The sequence below is a fragment of the Sarcophilus harrisii genome, chromosome 2 (genome assembly GCF_902635505.1).
Source record: "Sarcophilus harrisii chromosome 2, mSarHar1.11, whole genome shotgun sequence".
In the NCBI taxonomy this organism is placed as follows: Eukaryota; Metazoa; Chordata; class Mammalia; order Dasyuromorphia; family Dasyuridae; genus Sarcophilus; species Sarcophilus harrisii.
Window position 1 is genome coordinate 559,741,503 of NC_045427.1, and position 23,576 is coordinate 559,765,078.

General features: G+C 36.9%; 1 protein-coding gene across 3 annotated transcripts in view; it reads right to left on the reverse strand.

Annotated features, from left to right (window-relative positions):
- Nucleotides 1-23,576, reverse strand: part of SH3PXD2A (SH3 and PX domains 2A) — a 319,685-nt gene that overhangs the window by 157,066 nt on the left and 139,043 nt on the right. For all 3 annotated transcript variants that reach the window (XM_031955791.1, XM_031955789.1, XM_023496115.2), the window contains exons 4-5: nt 17,135-17,211; nt 3,323-3,414 (exon numbers count right to left, since the gene is read on the reverse strand). In XM_031955791.1, coding sequence (XP_031811651.1) covers nt 3,323-3,414; nt 17,135-17,211 — 169 coding nt within the window. The remainder of the gene's footprint in view (nt 1-3,322; nt 3,415-17,134; nt 17,212-23,576) is intronic.

Consider the following 23,576-nt stretch of genomic DNA (forward strand, 5'->3'; position numbering starts at 1 on the left):
TATAAAGTTTAAGAGTGACAGAGTCAGGTTCAGGAGAAAACTTCAGCTCCCAAGGGACACAAATGCTGATGGTCATGGACGAAGACAGAAAGACTCATAATTAAATTAAAGCATCCTGAGGTTTCAAAATGTTTGCTCTTAAAGGTCAAAGTGTCTCTGGCCCAGGACTTTCCAGTATGTATGTGCATGGATGGATGGCTGTGATTGGGAGGCTGTGATTGGGTGGGTGTGCAAGCAAATTTGTGTCTGATGTGGGGGGTGGGGGAGAGTGATCAGATTAGAAAAGAAATGGACTGTGAGAATTGGTCCCAAGGGCATTGCTGGAATAGGAGAATGGGAGCAGAAATAGAACTCATAAACTTTGTCTCCTAGTCACCTCTGCAGACATCCAAACACATGCACTTACTAGAAAATAGAATAATTCTGATGTTAAGCAACTTTTATATGAAACTTTTATATAAATCCATGTTATTAGCTCACTGAATTTTGCTCCTCTGCTGTCTGTTTTGCTTCACCTGGGCCAATTTTACAGTTGGGGTTCTCTCTATCAACTCTGACACCTCTTGTAGAGAGTAGTGTCCATAAAACCCAGTGAGGTCAGTCTTCCTCAGGACAGATGGGTGCTTCCCTCTCTCTGCCTCTGTACCCCTCATTTCTTCATTCATTCATTCCTTCCTTTTTCCTTTCTTCTTTCCTTTCTTCCTTTCTTTCTTCTATTCTCCAAGAATGGTACAAGATTGAGGTACAAGATTTTCCAAAAAAAATTAATTTTGTTTAATTAATCCACTTGTAATTTTATAACCTTTATAGTTTCCATAGCATTTTCACATTTTAATTAACTATCACATTCAAATCATTTTCACATTTAATTGATTAACTAACAAAATACCCCCTAAGAAGTACTCAGAGGCAGAGATTATTATCCCCATTTAGTGTATGTAGAATCTAAGGCTCAGACATAAGCTATTTGTTCAATAATATCTAGTTTATTAACAGTAGGAAAAAACTAGACCCAGGTGCCCATTGGTCCACTGTTTTTCCTCCTATACCACAAGAATCTAAACTGATCCTCTGATTTACATGGAATCAGTTCGTACCCACCATCCATCTCCCAAGAATGATTCTCCCGTGGAAATTACTCTACCTGGGGAGAGCTAGGTTGGGAAAGACAAGCTCAGGACTAAAGAGAGGAAAAAGCTGCAAGACCATTTCCTGTTCTTTCATAGCCAAGAACTTGTGGGCTCCCCACAAAATTAAATTCCCGAAGCCAGAGACTGTGAATTCTTCTAAAGAGACAAGGAGACAAGCTTTTTTCTTTTGGTCTCCCTCATAGTTCCTAAAAGAAGGCTGGGCTGAATAATTACCTGATAAAGATCTGCTGTTTAGTTGATCAAATATTTCCTAATTAAGGACTTCATTACCTCTGTCCTAGTAAATCATCATACTAGAGTTTCTCTACTTCCATTTTTTTCAGGGCTTTTTTTTTTAATGGTCATCATTTTCCAATTACTAATCCCAGTTCTCAACATATACCTTTCTTGTAACAAAGTTAAGTAAAGCAACAGAAATCAACACATAAATCATTGTTTAACAGTGTTTATCTCACATCACACATATAGTCCCCCAACTCTCTGCCAATCAGATATATTCTGAAGTCAGAATTGCTGATTACATTGATCTGAATTCTGAAATCTTTTAGTTTTCCACCCTACTGCCCTTTAAATTGTCATGATAGGTGTGCTTCTTCTCTTGGTTCTCTTACATTACTCTGTCCATATATCTCTTTGTAAGTGTCTCTTCATTCTTCGTTTTTGCATTTCTTATAATACAATAATATTTCATTATATTTCCACACTACAATTTGTTCAGCCATATTTCAGCTAATGGGTTCCCATTGCTTTTTAGCTTTTTTTTTTTTTTTTGCTTTGCTACCTCAGTGAATGCAGCTACAAATACTTCATAAATATATAGGAACTTTCTTGATGTTGCTGACCTTTCAGAATTGGATTACTGGATCAGAGGATATCTATCAATAGTTTAGTAACTTTTCTTATATAGGTCCAAATTGAAATCTGCAAGTGTAATTAATATGTCTTCCCCAAAACCTGAAATAGTATTTATTTTATCATATTTTATAATTTGATAAATATGAAGTTAACCTCAGAGTTGTTTTAGATTGAAATTTCCCTTATTAACATCTGGAACATTTTTAAAAATGTGATTATTGATCATTTGCATTTCTCCTGAAAACTGTGTAGTCTTTTAGCTTTTTATCTACTGGACTAATGCTTTTCATCTTATGTATTTATGTCAATTACCAATACATCTTGATATCGAACTTTTATCCAAAACATTTGATGCAAATATTTTACCCATTTGATAGTTCCTGCTCTTATCATAGCTGCATTGACTTTGTCCATGTAAAAGCTTTTTAATTTTAAGCATCTGAAATTCTCTATTTATTTTTTCTTATTTACATTTCCAGTGTTTAATGTAACACCTGACATAGTAGGTACTTAATAAATACTTAATGAATTATTGAATTGAATCGTTTATGAACACTTCTGTTCCTTCTTCTGTCATCTCCTCCCCCCAAGCCAAGATTTCAACATATCTTATGAACATCTGTATGCACACATGTATGTGCACATATATGCATACACACAGTTATATTCATACCATGTGTATATGTATAATTACCATTTTTCTCCAGTCTTCTTGCCCTAGACCTGTAGTATCTGGGTTAGCTATGGCTTGACTATTTCCACACTTTCTCTACAATGCTTTGTATCCAGTAGGTACTTTAACAGATGGCTGCTGATTGAAACTAGAAGAAGCCTCCCAAACAAGCATTCCATTCAAATTCATTCCTCCTTTCCCTAGAAGTTGTTCCAAACAGGATAATCAGAACCCAAAATGATTCAGTTGGCAGACTGAGGCAGTAACACTGGCACCCATTAAGAACTGATAGCCATTTTTCAGGAACCCTATTTCCTCTCCTGCTGAGCCCACCCCTCACTCCTAGAGATTTAATGACCCCTGGCTGATAAGGAGGTAAGAGGAATAAACAGGACAAGCTCTCTAATTAGTTCTATCAGCAGGGGACCAGGAAGGAGTGGGCTGGGGTTTGTCTGAATTTTCTTCCCCCTTCTCTCGTTTTGATCATGAGCCATTCCCCCTTTGTTGTTACCTTCCCCAGTAACATCTGCAAACAACCAGACAGAACGTCTTCCAACCCACAAACCAGGCTGCTCTGAATGGACTTTGGTATCTCTCTGAAGCCACAGAACTGATCAAAGGAAGGGCTTGTCATGGTACTCACTCTTTGGGGGGATTGACATCCTCTGGCCGAGCCTCAAAGAACCGAAAGACTTCATCACATTGGGAGATGTGGGGGGGCAGGCGGACAAGGGCCTGGGGGAGAAAAAAAACAGCAAGGAAGGGCATGAAAATAGAACGTGGTGTCTACAAGGGAAGCAAGTAGTTAGAAGAATTAATTATGGCCAACCCTGTCAGGGCTGCAACACTGATGGGACTGTGTAGACCACCAGCCCCCAAGCACTTAAGGGACACCAACACAGGGCAGACCCTGCACTTGGCTACATGATGGGGGAGATAATGAAATCAGAGTCATGTATCCGTTGTCAGGGATCTTCAGTATCATGGGAGGTAAAAACACTGAATAATTAGAAATCTAACATTCAAAGTCTAGAGAACAATGGGAAATGAATCTCATTCCATCCACAAATGGATGTGAATCAGCCTGATCAGAAACTGCTAACCCTTTTTTTTTTAAGTTCAGAAATGTAATGGGAGTTTCCTAGAGTTAAGGGGCAGAGCCAATCTGAGCCTTGAGGGCAGAACATTCAAAAAGGATTAATTGAGTCCCCCACATTGGGATGGATGTGGAATGAAGAGGCAAAATGGAGGGGGGAGGTTTCTTAACAATTGTTCCTGCCCTCAAGGAGCATACATTTTACTAGCGAGGATACAGAATTGACATAGAATGAAAGGTCCATGAGAACAGAGACTGTGTTACACTTTTTGTATTTATATCCTGAGCCTTAGCACAGTCTCTGGCACAGAAGCACTTAAGAACTGTTTGTTATTCCTAAATTCAAAACAATATGAGGCAGGAAAGAACAATAACAACTAAACTGCACTTATGAGGAAAATCAGAAAAGGATCTATTTCTCATAGATAAAGGTTCTTAAAACCTTCCTGGGTTTTTGTGTCCTAGGTCTCTTGGCAATCTATGGACCCCTTCTCAGAATAATAATTTTTAAATACACAAAATAGAATATATTAAATTATAAAAGAAACCAAATACATTGAAATAGTTAATATATAAATGTATAGTATATTAATATAATACATAAATTTATATATAACATAATATTTGTTTAATTTATGTTAATTGATATAAAATATTAAGTGATATTTTACATTACATACTGTCATATAATATGATATATTTTAATATAATCATATATAATATATATTTTAATAAATTTAAATAGATATTTAAATTTAAGACCTCTTGAATAGGAGATGGTATCTAAATTAAGCCTTGAAGGAAAGTCAATATTCTACTGAGAGGAAAGACATTGCATGTATGAAAGGGAGACGGCCTGTGCCAAAATGGAAGATGGAGTGGGAGTCAATGAGTGTCACAATTCAGCATAAATAAGGGAATTCTTGTCTCAGAGGGAGCAGAAAAAGTGCCAACCATCTGTTTGGCCACTACTAACCTCAGAAGGCAACAGGCTGCTTTAAAATTAAAATCAAACTTGAGGCAAAATGGAACATCTCTTTGTAGAGACCAAGATGGCTTCTTTTGGGGGGGGGGCCAGGGGGGAGGTAGAAGGAGGACAATGATGACTTTGGATCTTTACCTCAGAGAAATAAGCCTTCTGACTGAACAGCCATGAAGTTTTTATTACATAGAGCGCCCCAGTAATAGGAAAAGACAACTGAACTCCTTTATTACTGCAGACTAGAAGGCTGATCCGAGAAAAAACCTGTACAAATTAGCTTCTAAGGACCAGCTCCTAAAGTTATTCTTTGTTGAGGAGAATCAGCCAGAGTTGATGATTCCATTATTTAGGAGAAAATTGCTACCCCCAAAACACACCTGGAAATCAGGACAGAATGAATATTTGAAATTACCTCATTCAACACATTCAGTTTTTATAAATTAGGAAATTGAGGCCCAGGGAAGATAAGGAACATGGTTATACCTGGTGGGTTAGTTAGGGGCTAAAACTCAGATCTCCTGGATCACAGCCCAGTGCTCCTTCTACCATATCTGGTTGGAGAAAATGAGCAACAGAGGGTATCCAAGGAAACAGCCTTTCCTCCAGACAGGAAAATATATGAAAAATTAAATTGCTTTTTCTCTAACTATAGCTTCAAAGATGGCCACTCGCCAGATGCCAGAAATTCTCTCATTAAAACATTATCCCTTGCTAAAATGCAAATATCCTTGACTAGCACACCACATTAAATCATTAATAGTCATTAATACTTTAGTATAAACTAGTTTACAAAATTAACAAATGCATTTGATTTTTTCCAGTGGCTTGAAGAGACAACATTCTAATGGGAATAAATAATTATAATGACAATGCTATGACATAGCATTTATATAATACTTTTAAAGTTTGCAAAGCAATGGCCATATCCTCTTAGCAATCCTGAGGAGTAGGTGCTATTGTTATCTCCATTTTACAGGTGAGAAAACTAAGACTAACAAGATTTGAAAGGAAATAGAAAATTGGGAAACAATTTTTATAGCCAATGCTTATGATAAAGAACTCATTTCTAAAATATTTACAGAACTGAGTCAAATCTAAGAATACAAGTCATTTCCCAATTGATAGTCAAAGGAAATGAACAAACAATATTCAAATGAAGAAATTAAATCTAGCTATAGTCATGTGAAAAATGCTCTAAATCACTATTGTTGGTGGAGTTGTGAACTTATCCAGCCATTTTGGAGAGCAATTTGGAACTATTTGCAAAGAATCATAACTCTGCATACCCTCTGATCTAACAGTGCTACTACTGAGTTTATATCCCAAAGAAATCATAAAAAAGGGGGAAAGGACCCACATGTGAAAAAATGTTTGTAGCAGCTTTTTTTGTAGTGACAAGAAATTGGAAATTGAGGAGATGCCCATCAATTGGAGAATGTCTGAGCAACTTGTGGCATATGAATGTAATGAAATACTATTGGACTATAAGAAATGATGAACAGGAAGATTTCAGAAAAACCTAGAAAGATTTACATAAATTGATGTAACATTGTATGATAATCAGCTATAATAGACTTAGCTCTTCTCAGCAATACAACACTCCAAGACAATTTCAATAGACTTGTTATGGAAAATATTATTTACATAAGACAAAGAACTAAAAGCAGATTGAAGCAAACTTTTTTCACTTTTTTTTTCTTTCTTGTGATTTTCTCCCCTTTGTTCTGATTTTTCTTTTACAACATGACTAATAGAGAAATATGTTTATTCTCCACTTGAAGCTACTATCGTATCAAAGTCCTCCAGACCAGAATGAGGGACACAGTCATTATAATTATCCCTCACTTTAGGTCACAGTAGTACTTAGGCACTATGCAAAACGAGCTAGTAAAGGTCAAATAATATTTCAGAAATTTGCATTTTATTGTTGCTGATAGGCTGCAGCAAATTTGTGAATGAGACCAACAAATGCTAATTCAAAGTTTTTCTACACTAAAAATATGGGACAAAAGAGAGGAAATTAAACTTTATTTCATGCCCTCCAAAATTGTCAACTTTAGCCAATATTTACTGGTCAACATGTACTGACAATATAGTAGACACTGGAGCAGAAATTAAAGATAAATCAAATATAACCTCTAAATTCCCAGTCTTTAACAATCTTATAAAGCAGTCTGGCTTATGTGCAAATAGTGATGTTCAAATGTAGATTTGATTTTTCATTTGGATTTTAGAAAATTAATTGGGAGATAAAAGAAAGCAGATTCCTATTTTACAAAGCACAAGTGACCCAAAGAAAGTAATTTTATCTACCATTAAAAATCTTCAGAGCTCCTTTTCCACAGAAGCAAAGGTTTAGGGTTGTCAGGAGCTTTAACAGTCACCTAGTCACATTAATTTTAGAAATGATGACTAAGAGAGTAAAAGTGAGTTACCTACATTGCATAGTCATCACATAGTAGATACTTAATAAATGCTTTAATTGGCTATCCACTATCATAGTTATTGAGGAGTACAATTTAGATTCATGCTCCAAGTCATTATTAATCAAAGAAATGCAAATTAAGACAACTCTGAGATACCACTACACACCTGTCAGATTGGCTAGAATGACAGGGAAAGATAATGTGGAATATTGGAGGGGATGTGGGAAAACAGGGACACTAATACATTGTTGGTGGAACTGTGAATACATCCAGCCATTCTGGAGAACAATTTGGAACTATGCTCAAAAAGTTATCAAACTGTGCATACCCTTTGATCCAGCAATGTTACTACTGGGCTTATATCCCAAAGAGATTTTAAAGAAGGAAAAGGGTCCTGTATTTGCACGAATGTTTGTGGCAGCCCTCTTTGTAATGGCCAGAAACTGGAAACTGAGTGGATGCCCATCAATTGAAGAATGGCTGAATAAATTGTGGTATATGAATATTATGGAATATTATTGTTCTGTAAGAAATGACCAACAGGATGATTTCAGAAAGACCTGGAGAGACTTACATGAACTAATGCTGAGTGAAATGAGCAGGACCAGGAGATCATTATATACTTCAACAACAATACTATATGATGATCAATTCTGATGGACCTGGCCATCTTCAGTAATGAGATGAACCAAATCAGTTCCAATGGTGCAGTGATGAACTGAACCAGCTACACCCAGCTCAAGGACTCTGGGAGATGACTAAGAACCATTATATTGAATTCCCAATCCCTATATTTTTGTCCACCTACATTTTTGATTTCCTTCACAGGCTAATTGTACACTATTTCAGAGTCTGATTCTTTTTGTACAACAAAATAACAGTTTGGACATGTATATATATATATTGTATTTAATTTATACTTTAACATATTTAACATATATTGGTCAACCTGCCATCTGGGGAAGGGGTTGGAAGGAAGGAGGGGAAAAATTGGAACAAAAGGTTTGGCAATTGTCAATGCTATAAAATTACCCATGCATATAACTTCTAAATAAAAAGCTATAATAATAATAAAAACATTTGGATTCATACTTGGACTTCTGACTCCTAACAGTGCTATAAACTATGCTAGTTTGCATAAATCATCAGTATCAGAGTATGCCATTTAGAAAGGACTACTCTTATCCATTGGCTTTTTGATATGTGTTATTTTCCATCCCATCTGGTCTCACATAAGGTCAACCTACAGAAGATAAGCACTTGTATGGCTTAATATGTTATAATATATGTTGTTCTTATACAATATCCTGAAATTCTTTTAGCTGAATCTGTCTGTCCTGGAAGAGTTGACAGACAGACTCAGTGATACTGGTTCTTTCTAGAAAATACTCACATTTTGGCTCCTGTGGTCATATTAATTGGGAGGTATGAATGAACTAGAGACACGGTATTATGTAATAGAAAGAATACTGGATTTGGAGAAGACCAGTTTAAATCCTGCTTTTGCTACTTGCTACCTGTGTAGCTGAGCAATCATTTAAGGCCTCTTAGATTCCTTTTATGTAAAATGAAGAGATTAAGCTATTTAATTTCTAATGCTTCTTCCTGTTAGAGACCCTGTGGCCTTATGAACTATCACAATGATCTCCCTCTGTCTGGCCCAGTACAGATACCATCAAGGAGGATCTTAGTCTAGGAATGAAAACCAGAGGTTTGTGGTTAATTGCAAAATCACAAAGTTCACAAAGAAGAAAAGGATGTGAGCAGTCTTCCATTCTAATTCATACAGAAAAGAAATCGCTGCTGTAATGGTTTTAACACATGGTAGTCCAGACTCCATTTGAAGTTCTGCATTTCACCCTGGGACCTCACGAGGCAACCCATTTTAGGGGGGGATAATTTTGATTTTTAGGAAGTATTCCTTGACACTAAGCCAAAATGAGTCTCTTTTCAACTAACTTCCCTTTTAATGCTATTACCTCCTATTCGAGATTGTCCCTAATTTGCTTTGTAATTATGTATGATGTATAATGTCTTAGATATACCAAGTTGTTTGCATGTTGCCTCCCCTGTTAAAATGTGAACTCCTTGCGGGTGAAAACCATCCCTGCCCATACCTGGGCCATGGGAAGTACTTAATAAAATGTTTGTTGACTGATTTCTAAGCATTGCAGTTGGTATTTGACCTCTCTAGAAACAAATGGAACAAATTTAATCTCTCTTCCATAAGGCAGCTCTTCAAATTCTTGAAGACAGCTACTATGTCCTCCTCTAAGTTTACTCTTCTCCAAATTAAATATGTCCAACACTTTCAACTCAAGGTCCTTCAGCCTGCTTGCCCTCCTCTCAACACACTTCATATTACCACCTTCTTGAAATTAGAGTGCCCAGAATTGATAACAATCGTCCAGATGAGGTCTGCATAAAACAGAGTAGAGTAGGATATGCTCTCCCTCTTCCTGAAGTTGTGCCCACTCAATGCATACAGTTCAGAATGATATTAGCATTTTTAGCTGCCTTATCATACTGCTGACTGATATTGAACTTGCAGTCCACTAAAATCTACAATCTTTTCCTAACCTATGAAAAGATTTTTTTTCTTTACCTAAATATAAGACTTTGTATTTATCTCTACTGAATTAATTTTATTAGATTTAACTATCATCTAACATGGTAACTAGTAATTTTCAGCTTTTCAAAATCTGCAAATATAATGAGCATGTCATCTATGCCTTCAATAAAAGTGTTACATAGTATAGAGTCAGGCATGGATCCCTGAGGTACTCATTAGAGACCTGTTGTCACACTGACATCTTCTCCCTCTTTAAGCCCCTTTCTGACAACCTGAAAATAGATTTAAAATCAACTAAGCCAGAAAAGGAGACTTTTGTCTGAGCGGAGTTGGAGTTTTTCTCAAAGAGATCAGTAGAAATCTTTGTCTTGATTAAGTCCAGAGCCAGAGGAGTGGGGGATTACACAGGAGAATCAGGGAATAAGAGATAACTGCCATTACAAAGAATTTAGAAGGTAGTATTTGGGAGATTACCAAATTCAGATTTAGGAAGGCAAAAACCAGTACAATTTTCTTTAATCTGACTGTATCTCTGAGTCTTTCTATCCTTCAATGAGAGCTTAAGGCACATGAGAAAGATGAAAATGGCATTGGCCTTTATAGGAGATTGAAAAGGACTAATATCTAAGAAAGCCAGAAAGTGCAACCAGATAGGGAGGTTGGTCCCAAAAAGGTGAATGTATCACCTTTTATTTACTTACATACATACAAGACCAACTCCTAAAGTCATTCCTTGTTGAGGAGAATTAGCCAGAGTTGATGATTCCATTATTTAGGAGAAAATAGCTACCCCCAGAATACATCTGGAAATCAGGACAGAATGAATGTTTGAAATTACGTCATTCAACCGATTCAATTTTTAGAAATTAGGAAACTGAGGCCCAGAGTTCAAGTCTCTGCTCAGGTTCAAGTCTCCACTTCTGGCTTAAGCTCCTTTTTTGTACCTCTGTCCAGTTCTGAGGATACAAACTTTCTTAATCCCCTTATATATAAGGAAAGCCATTCAGGTGTCTTTTACAGAAATAAGAACAATTAAAGTAGCTGGGGAAAAGAGAAAAATTTATTATTTCTTGCCACGCTGCCCAGGAAAAGCTGGAATACAAAAGCATTATTAATCAGGTAAAAGGTGAATAGAATGCATAAAAAAAAAAAGACCCCCTGCCTCCAATGGCCTTCCTAAATCATCCAGTTAAACACAGAAAACATGAACTTCAAGGAGGGACTCAAGGCAGATGGAGCAGCTTATAAAGTTGCCAGCCTAAAGCCCTTCAGCACAGGTCTCTCCAGGTCTGCAATTTCCCGTCAGATGAAAGTCACAACCTTATTGTGGCCAGAGAACCATTAAATATTAACCGCATAACCATGTTGCCCATTAAATTAATTTATGGAGTTAAAGAAATACTTTCAAACTCCAACTTGATAGACGTGCAGACCCCAAGTGCCATATAAAACAATCCTTCTTGCCCGTGCTCAGGATATTTCCACAACAAACTGCCAATCTATTTTCATACACGCTTAAAATTAATAGTGAAAGTTAGGTTTTGAAAAATTCCTGTGAAGGGGAGCAAATGGTTAGCCAGAATTGAGAGAAGAGACGAAAGCTTGTGTTTTTGCAGTCAAACTTTTCATCTCCAAGTCCTTAGAGAATATAGCAGGCTGCCCTGTGTTCAGGGCTTTTCAACAATCGTGTTTTGAACCACCATGAATTTTCTATGGCCACATTGTCCATCCAACTAACAAATATGGTGAAGTGTACAAAACATAAGTTTGAGAGTCTGGAAGACCTTTGTTCAAATCCCAACTTTGATTTGTGCAGCATGTGTATAAATAGATCAGTTTTTCAGTGCCTTAATTTCCTAATCTGTAAAATGCTGACAATAAAACCTGCAGTACCCACTTCACAGGGTTGTTGAAAAGCTTAAAGGAGATAATGTACATTATATAAAACACTTTGAAGGAATATATGAATGACAGTTATTCTAGAGGGATGTGCAATCCTGGAATGACACTGGATAGATATGTATTTGTTGATGTCTAAGTTGGCTAGTGAGACTGCAAACTTCATGATGTATGTTTCATTCATTCTACACACATTTATCAACAAGCATCTTCTACATGTAGAGCACTATACTAGGCATGGAAGAGACAGATACTTTAGGCAAGACACCGTCTCTTCTCTTAGACCACTTATAATCTTGCCAGGAAATAAGATACAAGTGCAGAACAATACAATATTGCATGGTAAGTGTATCATTACAAAGGCATAAAATAAAGTACTATGTTGTCCATGGGGGAATACTGTTACTGACCAGGGGAGTCTGAGAAGGATTCATGGAGGAAGAAATGTTTTGAGTTGAATTTTTATATATAAATAGGATTCCAACAGGAAAAGGAAACAAAAAACAAAGGCAAAGAGACTATCCAGGCCAAGTAATATTACAAGGAACAGTAATACAATTTGGCTGGAATATAAAAATACATGGAAGGCAGTCATATGTGTACTAAGAGATATAGTTGGACAAGGTAGGATAATATGAAAATTATAGAGGACTTTGTCTGACAAAGGAATATGAACTTTGTCAGTGGACAAGATCAATCAATCAGTAAGATTATTAAGCATCTACTATGTTTTAGGTACTGTGCTATACAAGATACAAAAAGAGGAAAAAGATATTCCCTTTTCTCAAAGAGTTCACAATCTAATGGGTGTACAGGATAAATAATTAACGGAGAGAAGGCACTAAAACTAAGAGGGGTTTGGGGGAAAGGCTTTTGGTAAAGCCAGGGAGATGGAGCAGAGTAGAACAGAGGAGTTCCAAGGAAGGACAGCCAAAAGAAATGACAAGAGCCTAGAAATGGAGTGTTTCTTCTTTGTGATGACTGCATATTTTAAAATCAGCTGGAGTCAGGAATTCAGGTTAGGGGAAAATTGTCGATCTTTATTCTCAATAGAGATGAAGAAAGATCAGAGGTAGAAGGGAATCAGCAATAGCAATGTGTGCAGCTGAGTCAAGAAGCTAGCCAGGCCAGAAGCCACGAGACCAGCAGGCACCAGAACAAAACTCAGCCAGCAGACTCTTTCCGCCTCTCTTCCTCCCCCCCTCTGCCTTTATCCACCAAAATCGTCATTTCCTATACAACATATCAGGACTTGCACAGAGAGTGGGCAGGGGCCATTCTTTCTCCAAGCATATATATTAATAGAGTATGGTCCAATTACTATTTAGCCTCACGTGCTTAGGACCTCAGTGCAGCAACTCAAGCCTCAGCCCATTACACTTCTTCATGAAATGCCCAGGAAGCCAGTGACACTGGATCAAAGAATTCATATGAGAGAGTAAAGTACAAGATTTGCAAGAAAAAGTCACGGAACATTTTTTAACAGAAATGACAAGATCATATCTATGCATAAGAAAAATTAAATTGGCAATAGTATGAAAGATCTGTGGGGTCAGCCAGGTAAAAAGACAATGGGTATAGGAAGGTGGGAATTCAGGTGGCACACTAGATGGAGAACTGGGCTCTTGTAAAAGCTCTTCCTTGTATGTCTCTTTGATGAAAGAAAATCTCCTTTCTATCTCTCCCTTTCCCCTTCTCCCAATGCATTCCTCTTTCTCACTTTTTTTTTTTTTTAAAGATCATTTCAACACTTTTAATTCACAACCAGATTTAGGAGTTATAAATACTGAATTATATAGTCTCTGTTCTGTCACTACCTTGTTGTGAGACTGGTCAAAACTGGTCACAGCAAAAAATTTAAAACATAAATGTCACCCCATTAGTCTTCTAGTAGATAGCACAATCCCCGCTCTTTGAGAATCTGCACCTCAGGCAACCTAATATCAGTTTTCTAGTTCATCAAGGTTAGAAGTGTCTGTAGACCCCCAGCTCTTGGAATCATTATAGGAGATGGCAGTAACCACATGGTTTTGGTGTTTGCTGAATAGATTCAGGACAGTTCCCATCTGTGGTAATTGGGTTAGGAGGATCTGGTTCTACCCAGCCTAACCCTGTTGTGCCCCTTAGACTCCAAGACCAATTCAGGACTCATGTTCAAAGTCTGATTTCAGGAGATAAGATGTCTATCAGTTTCCTCTGCACAGGAGATGAGAGTTTCAGAGATGCCTGAAGCTAACCCATATCAGGAAATCTGATTTGGTCCTATAAATACCAGATGAAAAAAATCTTTACCTGAATCTGTCCTGTCCTCCTCATCTCCACACCCCCATGTTTCCCCATTTAAATGCTTTGAAAAAGAAAACAGAAATAAAAGCAGTGAGACCAGCCATCAATCTATGCTCAATTGACTGGTACCATTTAAAAAACTGAAACTGATCTCATTAAGAGAGCTTTTTTTCCCCCCTCAATAGTATTTTATTTTTCTAAATATATGTAAAAATAGTTGTCAACTTCATTTTTGTAAGATTTTGGGTTCCAAATTTTTTCTCCCTTCCTTCCTTACCTATCCTCATCGCAAGGCAGCAAGCAATCTGCTATAGGTTAAACATGTATACTCCCTTTAAAAATATTTTCATATTTGTCATGTTGTGTAAGAAAAATGAAACCAAAAAGGGAAAAAACATGAGAAAGAAAAAGCATGAAAACAAAAACAAAAAAAAAGATAAAAATACTATGCTTCAATTCACATTCAGTCTCTATAGTTCTCTATTTTGATGCAGATGGCATTTTCTATAGGAAATCTATTGTAATTGTCTTGGATTACTATTGCTAAGAAGAGCTAATTTTATTATAGATGATTACTACATAATCTTGCTGTTATTGTGTGCAATGTTCTGGTTCTGTTTATTTTATTTAGCATCAGTTCATGTAAGTCTTTCCAGGCTTTTCTGAAATTAGCCCGCTCATCATTTCTTAGAGAATAATAAAATTCCATTACATTCCTATACTAAAACTTATTCAGCCATTCCCCAGCTGATGGACATCCCTTCAATTTCTAATTCCTTGCCACTAAAAAAAAAGCTGCTACAAACATTTTTGTACATGTGGGTCTTTTTCTCTCTTTTAGGATCTCTTTGGGATACACACCCAGTAGTGACACTACTGGATCAAAGGGTATGCACAGTTTTATAGCCCTTTCCAAACTGATCTCCAGAATGGCTGTATCCGTTCACTATTCAACGACAATGCATTAGTGTTGCAGTTTTCCCACATTTGTTTCAACAGTTATCATTATCTTTTCCTGTCATCTTAGCCAATCTGATAAGTATGAGATGGTACCTCAGAGTTGTTTTAATTTGCATTTCTCTAATTAATAATGATTTAGATGTACAATATTTCAGAGTCTGATTCTTTTTCTACAGCAAAATAACGTTTTGGTCAGGTATACTTATTGTGTATCTAATTTATATTTTAATATATTTAACATCTACTGGTCATCCTGCCATCTAGGGGAGGGGGTGGGGGGGGGGTAAGAGGTGAAAAATTGGAACAAGAGGTTTGGCAATTGTTAATGCTGTAAAGTTACCCATGTATATATCCTGTAAATAAAAGGCTATTAAATAAAAAAAATAATAATGATTTAGAGCACTTTTTCATATAAATATATATAGCTTTAATTTCTTCATTTGAAAATCATCTGATTCAGTTCCAATTGTTCAGGAATGAAGAGAACCAGCTACACCAAATGAAAGAACTATGGAAAATGAGTGTGGACCATGACATGGCGTTTCCATTCCTTCTGTTATTGCCTGCTTGCATTTTTGTTTTCCTTCTCAGGTTATTTTTACCTTCTTTCTAAATCCATTTTTTTTTTTGGTGCAAGATAACTGTATAAATATGTATACATATGTTTATATGTATACATATACTTTAACATATTTAACATGTATTGGGCTACCTGCCATTTAGGGGAGGGAGTGGGGGGAAGGAGGGGAAAAGTTGGAAAAAAGGTTTTGCAAGGGTCAATGTTGAAAAATTAGCCATCCATATGTTTTGTAAATAAAAAGCTATAATAAAAAAAAATATTTAAAAAATTGTTCATCCTTTGGCCATTTATCAATTGGGGAATGGCTTGTATTTCTACAAATTTGGCTCAGTTCTCAATATATTTTAGAAATAAAGCTGTTTTTAAAAAAAAAATTTAATTGCTGAGGCAATTGGGGTTAAGTGACTTGCCCAGGATCACACAGCTAAGAAATGAGGCTTGTATCAGCAGCACTGACTGTAAAAAAATTATATCCCAGCTTTTTAAGCTTCCCTTTTAATTTTGGTTGCATTAGTTTTGTCTGTGTGAAAACTTTTTAATTTAAAGAGAGAGCTTTTAGGAAGAAGGGTTTCATCATCATAGCACTTCATTAGCTTAAGATGGGACAATGAGCCATGCATTCCTTGATTTTACTAAAACTAGACTTTAACTAACCTTTATATAATGCTTACTATGTGCCAGGTACCATGTTAAGTGCTTTACAGTTCTAACCCCATTTGATTCTCAAAGAACCCTGAGAGGTAGATGTTATTACTATCCACATTTAATAGTTGAGAATTCAAAAATTAAATGACTTATCGGGTCACATAGCTAGTAAAGTGTCTGAGGTCAGATTTGAATTGAGGGCTTCCTGACTCCAAACCTAGTTGCCTATTTACTATGCCAGAAAGATAAGACAATAAAACGATTGTCCTTCTGAACTTCCTAATGATGTTACGTATATCATATGTCTTTTTTTTTTTTTTTAATAGATTACCTGGTTTATTTTCTGTATTTTTTTAAAATAGCTTTTTATTTACAAGTTATATGCATGGGTAATTTTGCAGCATTGACAATTGCCAAACCTTTTGTTCCAATTTTTCCCCTCCTTCCCTTCACCCCCTCCCCCAGATGGCAGGATGACCAGTAGATGTTAAATATATTAAAGTTATATCATATGTCTAAATGGAGTGCTGTGCAGTTGTGAAATGAGCAAACTGCCACCAAAAGATATAGGGAACACACATTCTCTCTTTCAACTTTCTATACTCATGGAATTTCTACAGCCAGATTGGCTCTTTTAACAACAGGTGACAGCTAACATTACAGGGATTCAGATGGGGCCCATTTTAAACAGGACAGCCTGCACTGGGTGATAGTATTAAAAGGGGCCAGGGCTGAGCTCCCAGACATGCACTGGTTCACTTGCCAGCCCTTCTTTCCTGGGGGTCAGCCTTTGAGATTAGATTAAGAAAAGAAGACCTCTTTAGAGGTTGTTTAGTCCAGTCTTTCATCCCATGCAACAATCTCCTCAATAATTGTCCAGGAAGCACTTCTGATGCATCTTTTGAACTATACCCATAATTCTGGGACATTTACACCACCTGTGTAAATATACACATGCACATTCACCACTCCCCCCTACACACAGATTCACACCGACATGCACACTCACCCTGCAATATTCATCAATGGGCTTCAATCTCTTCACAGCAACATCTCGAATGTGACTCCTCCGGAACAGGATCTTACCTGAAAGAGAGTAAAGTGTGAGGAGAAGATGGCATATTCCTAACACACTCAGGATACTAGGAATATTTTGCCTTTCATCTTCCCCTTCTTTCTTTCCTGGTTCTTCCAGACACGCTCATCACTTGACACTTTTTTTCTACTCAACTGTCACAGAGTTGACAAAACAGAAATCAAGCCTCTTCCCAAAGGTCAGGTAGCATCTAGCCCTGATAGCCTTCAGACTCTGGGGTCTAATGAGCACTGTCGATTGCTATCTCTGGGCTGCCTGAATGATATATGGAAAAGCCATGCTTAAATGTTCTTATCATAGAGCAAATATTCTTAACTTAAGGTCTGAGAATTATTAAAGAAAATATTTTGAAATCTGTATTTCAATATAATTGGTTTCTTCTGCAACCCCATGTATTCTACTTTAAGCATTCAAAAACACTGGTTCAAGAAGGGGTCCATGACAAAGACAAAGGTGAAGAACCCCATGCAATAGAATAAACAACAATTTTATACTGCCACCATTTGTCTTCTAAAGATGTAACTCACTCTTAAAAGATGCATGTAAAAATGTACCAGTCTGTACATAAATGCTGTTAGCCCTAATCTAGTTCCTCTGAGCCTAGCAGGAGTTTTTGTCCATAGTCAAAGTGGCAGCTTCTCCCAACAAAAACAGATGTTAAGAATATTTCCAGTGAGCAATCTCCCCAAAATCTGAAAACAAAGGCCCAAACATTCTGATCTCCATAGCTTTAGTCCTGATTCCCACTGCTGCTCTCTCTCTTTCTCCTGTTTGCCCCCTCAACTGTACTTTTTGCTCCAGGAAAAAAAAAAAAAAAAAGCCTGAATCCATAAGCATACACATTCATTTTCTGGCTTCCATACTTTATTTTTTTTACCATTGTTTGGAATGTATTACTTGGTGAAGATCCTATCCAAACCTCCAGAAAAACCCCATTGGAATCCCATCTCATTATCTGAGAGGTTAAGGGACCCCAGAGGTCACCTGGCCTAAAACTTTTTTTTTTTTTTTAACCAAGGAGGAGAATGAGTCCTACAAATTAAATCTTGCTTTGCCCAAGATTATAGAGTTGGTGAGTGGCAAAACCAGAATTTAAATCCAGGCCATTTCACTCCCAAACCTTCACTTTTCATTGTACTTTATTGGATCTCAACATTAGACAAGATCTTTTTTGAAACTTTGCTTGTCCTCTTCTTACACCATTTCTTTTAGAGTCATCCTATCCTTCCCTACCAGACTGGATGATCCTAGGAAAACAAGCTATCCTTGGCATATCCATCTTTGTATCCCCTGTTGAACTGAGCAACTATCAGGATGATTAGCCAAGTCTTTACTCAATGAACAAAACACTAAGCTGTACTCCAGAGAAAGGGGATATTTCAGCTTTCTAATTGAGAATGAGGAAAGAAATCATGAAATGCTTACTCCCTAAGCTTCAGAGAAGTTTCTTCTTAAAATTTTATCCTAAAATAAACTTAATGATGCTTGTTTGACCTATATTGGATTACTTACTATCTAGGGGAGGAGGGTGGAAGGAAGGGAGAGAGAAAAATTTGGAACACAAGGTTTTGCAATGGTGAATGTTGAAAACTGTCTTTGCATGTATTTTGAAAATAAAAAGCTATTATTAAAAAACTTTTAAAAAAATCAATGATGCTATAGAGGTCAATGTGGTACAGTGGTCATTTTTTTGATGGCCTCAGAGTAAGGCCTCTTCCAACTTCTTTCTTTCTCATGTATAACGATTTCTAAGACTAAGTTCCAGAATGAGATCTTCAATCGATAGGAGTTTCTTGACCCAGAATTCCTTACACTGATAAAATCACAGATCCCTTCCTTCAATTCATTCCCTCTCCCTGCCCCCCACCATCCTATAACAAAGAATGTATATGTGGGGAAGTAATAAATTAAGCTACAGTCTAGGTGAAGTATATTTAATCACCAGCTTGCTGCCTGCCTGGTAGTTTGTTTATAAAATTCATCTCTCAAAGCCCAGCTCAAGTATAAACTTCTTCCATGAAGCCGATATTACCTTTCCACAGCAAAAGTCTGCCAGCCCTTAAAAGTGTTCTAACAATAATATCCCAAACGACACAGCTCAGCCCTGAATGGGAATTGTATTTGAAGGCCGTGCTTTGTACTCTGCTGTTCTTTCCTGTGGGTCTTGTCTTGCTGACATATAAACAATGAGCTGCCAAAGGAGAGGGACAAATGCCCCCAGCAACTAATACAGAGTAATGGACCTGGGCTCTCAGGGAAGCCTTGATGATTTTACTAATTGGTAGCACCATTTAATTATTCATTGAAGATCTACTCTTTTCCTCATCTCCAAAAAGACAACCTCCCCTGCCAGAAGAAAGATATTCAGAGAGGCCACAAATGCTGTTAAAAAGATAAATGATCTCTACCATTTTGTAAAAAGTGATACAATACAATTTCTGAAGAGACTGGAAATGGCTTTTTCTCAAGAAAGATGTCACAGATTAGGGATTTCTTGCCTTCAATCTTCCTCTCATTTTTTGGTCTGTAGTGTTCTTCTCTCACAAGAAGTGTTAAGTGTGTGTGTACTTGGGTATACATTATGTGTGAAATTGTGCGTAATTCTTTGGGGAAAAAATAACAACAAACAATATATTGGCATGTATCTTAGCACAGGCCTAAGAACTAAAACTCTTTACCTTCTTTTTTTGATAGAAATAGTTAATCATTACTGAGAACAGGGGAGACTTCAAGCTATCCCCTGAGTCACCTTCACTCTCAGAAATACTCATGTCTGTCTGGATAGTGTCATAGAAAATAAATAGACTGGAAGATTCTGAACATGGATTATCTTTCACAACAACACAACATAAGAATCATCACAAGCCTTTTACCTATAGAAAAGTGGAGAGGGATGGGGGTGGAATTTGGAATAGAGGAATGAGATAAGACAAACCTAATAAATACTGGGTCATTTGCTCAAAGATTTATTGTTCCTTTCTAGAACACTTTGGAAAATAACTGGTTGTCTTTTGGTTTTTGTTTTTGGCTTTATTATTTTTATTTTTCTCAGTTACACATAAAATAATTTTTTACATTTATTTTTAAAACTTTAGTTCCAGATCCTCTTCCTTCCTCCCTTCCTGCCACACTTTGAGAAGGCACAATACTGATTGTCTTTTGAAAACTCTAGGTTTGACTCATGTGCCACACATTCTTAATTTTCTTATTTTTCTTAATTTTCAGGTGGTAAGAACACCACCTTATTTGCTCTGCTAGGTGGAGAAGTGAATAGAGCACCTGGCCTTGAATCAGAAAATCTAAGGTCAAATTCAGTTTCAAACACCCACTTGCTATGTGACCCTGGATAAGTCACTTAACCTTTTTATCTCAGTTTTCTTATCTGTAAAACACTGGAGAAGGAAGTGGCAAATTATTCCTGTATCTTTGCTGAGAAGATCCCTAATGGGGTCACAAAAAGTCAGATCCAACCCAAAATGACTAAACAACAAAAACAAAATTATACACACTTTCACATAGACCTCACCTAGATCAATTCTTGGCACCATAGTTAAAAAAGAACATTAAAGACATTTCCTTTAAGAAGGAGAAACTCCAGAAGAGGACCTTACATCATCTTAGATGAGGATGGGTTGAAGGAAGTAGTAATGTTTAATTTGAAGAAGACTTTGGGGAGAAACTGTCTCCTCAATGCCATACAAACTTGGACTCAAAAAGCCAGGAAAAAAATATAATAAGGAAGACTACACAATGAAGATAAAAAAAGACCCAAGAAATAGACTATGAATGACCTCGGAAAATAGCACCTTGTATTATTAGAGACCAAATAGGTTACTCGCCTTAGTAGGCAGTGGAAATGGCACTGAAATTGGAGTCAGAAAAACTATATCTGAGTCTTCAAGTACTTATATATATAAAAGTACACAAATATAAAATAAAAGATTAGGCTTGTTCTTTTGGTGATGAACATACATTACTTTCTTAGTAATCTAGGTGAGTACCAATGTACCATGTAAGCTGTCTATCTGTTATGGCCTTCTCTCATCAACCAGTCCATCACCCTTCCCTAGTCATAATAATAAGGGAATAATCATATATTAAAAGCCTATTATGCATCAGGCACAGTGCTGTTTTACAAGATTCTCTCAATTGGTCCTCACTACAATCTAAGGAGGAAGGTGCTATTATTGTTATTATTATCCTCATTTACAAATGAGCATACTGAGATAGAAAGCCATTATGTAAATATCTGAGGCTGGATTCGAACTTGGATTGTCCTGACTCCAGATCCATTACTCTCTTCACTGTATCACCTAGCTGCCTCTAATAATATGCTTTATATAACATAATAATATATTATTTCTGAGGTTGTATTATCTCTTTTCCTTTGCAAAAGAAAATTATAAAAATGGTACTCTTATGGGATGGGGTATATTGTAGCTAGAGTAAGAAGAAAAAAGAAATCAAATAGATACAGGTCGTATGACAAAATATTGTAGGCAGAGAAGTTTGGATGTAGCGGATCTCTGAATTTAGGAAGCCACACTAACTCAGGGACCTAAAAAGAAAAAGATGACAGTCTTGTTCTCATGGAGTTCAAGATTATGCTTAGAGAAATGAGACTAATGCATGTGAAAAAAAAAAAAAATTGGGGGAACAATTAGGAGCCATACCATGAGGCTGCAGGAATTCAAAGAAGAGAAATTGGTGTTTCCATAAGTCATCAGACTGAGGAAAGTTTCCAGGAGGAGGTGAGAGTCTATATCCTGCTTGAGCCTCCTAACCCAATGTTAGTTCCTAAGAGAAATAACAACTTCTCTACCCCTCTCAAAGTGACCATTAGAAGTCCCTTAATTGGTATCTCAGACTTCCCTGGTAACTATTTTGGATTAAATCTTTTGATTTATATAGATGCACTGAAATGTCATTTCCCATTTTATTTTAGCTTTAAGGACACAAAACACCAGTGCTTAATAAAAATTTGTTGAATTGAATTAATTTTTTTTTCTCAGTTGTAATACCAACAAGAGAAAACTTTTTTTTTTCTTGTAAATTCTGGTGAATTTGGCCAGAGAAGAGAAAGCAAGGCCTTTTAAGCAATATACTCTTGGCTTCTTTGTCCTACATCCAAACCACATGTTGAGAGCCAAACCAGTGACCATATTAAAGACGAAAGAGAAGGAAGGAGGAGTACCCCATAAAAGGAGCAAAGCCCTCAATGTCTTAACCTCCCCAGCCTTTTGCTGAGGTCAGGATGGGGAGGGCTCAGCTCCTGCCAGTCTCCTCAATGCCATGCAAACTTGGATCCAAGTAACCAGATAAATATAAGAAGGATGACTACACAGAAGATGAAAAAGACCTCAGGGTATATAGATCATTTTTTGAAGAAGAGGTAACACCCTCTATTTAAAATCGAGTAGGAAATCTTTTTAGAAGGCAGAGGATATTATAGAAATCTCACTGAACTCAGTGTCTGAAAAGCAACATTCAAGTTCCAGAGGGAGTGCCTTCCTGGGTGCATCACTCTGGCAGAGAGCTCCTTAGCCCCTCTGAGCTTCAATTTACTCGTTTGTGAAATGGGGACAAAACAGGCTCTAGGAAATCTCTGTATGAGGCCACAAAGCATGGTAGATGACCTGGTTGATGACCAAAATCAGGATAATCTGGATTCAAGGACCATCTTTGACACATAACCAGCTGAGTATTCTGAATAAGTCTTAATCTCTTGCTGCCTCCAAACAACTCTCTCAAACTGACCATATATTGATCTACCTTGACAGAGGGAGTTTTATCAGTGAATGATATCAATGATATCACAGGAAGGGACTAAAAACAAATGGTCACTTGCATTACCCACTCTCTCAGAGTGGTGGTGAAGAAAATTCTTACAAAAAATATGAGTTGTTATTACAGATGGGCTCTAGCTGAGAGAATGTGAAAAGGAGGATCCAGAAGAAAGAAAACAGAAACGATCAATCCAAGTACTTTGGACCTGCCAGCAGATTAGCCCTTGTTTGAGTACATTCAAAAGTTAGCCCAATAGATCCTAGAGCAAAGACCTCCAAGATTATTAAATAAACCCAATCCCTTAGATTAATACTTGCTTTAGTCACTGTCATACTTCCTTTTTGCCTCCCTGATGGATGGATAGTTAGTAATTTCCCTCCTATCTACTGACCCTCCTTCTATTGAGAATCCTATTCGAAATTCAACAAATAGGGCCACTGCCTTTTCCAAGAGAAAGTATAAGTTATCTGAAGGATGTTCAAAGGTCCTGTTTACCCCTCAATATCTCCTAACAGTCTGTCACAGTTCTGTCCTTCTCCTTTTAGTTGGCTCAACAGTGCTACCCATA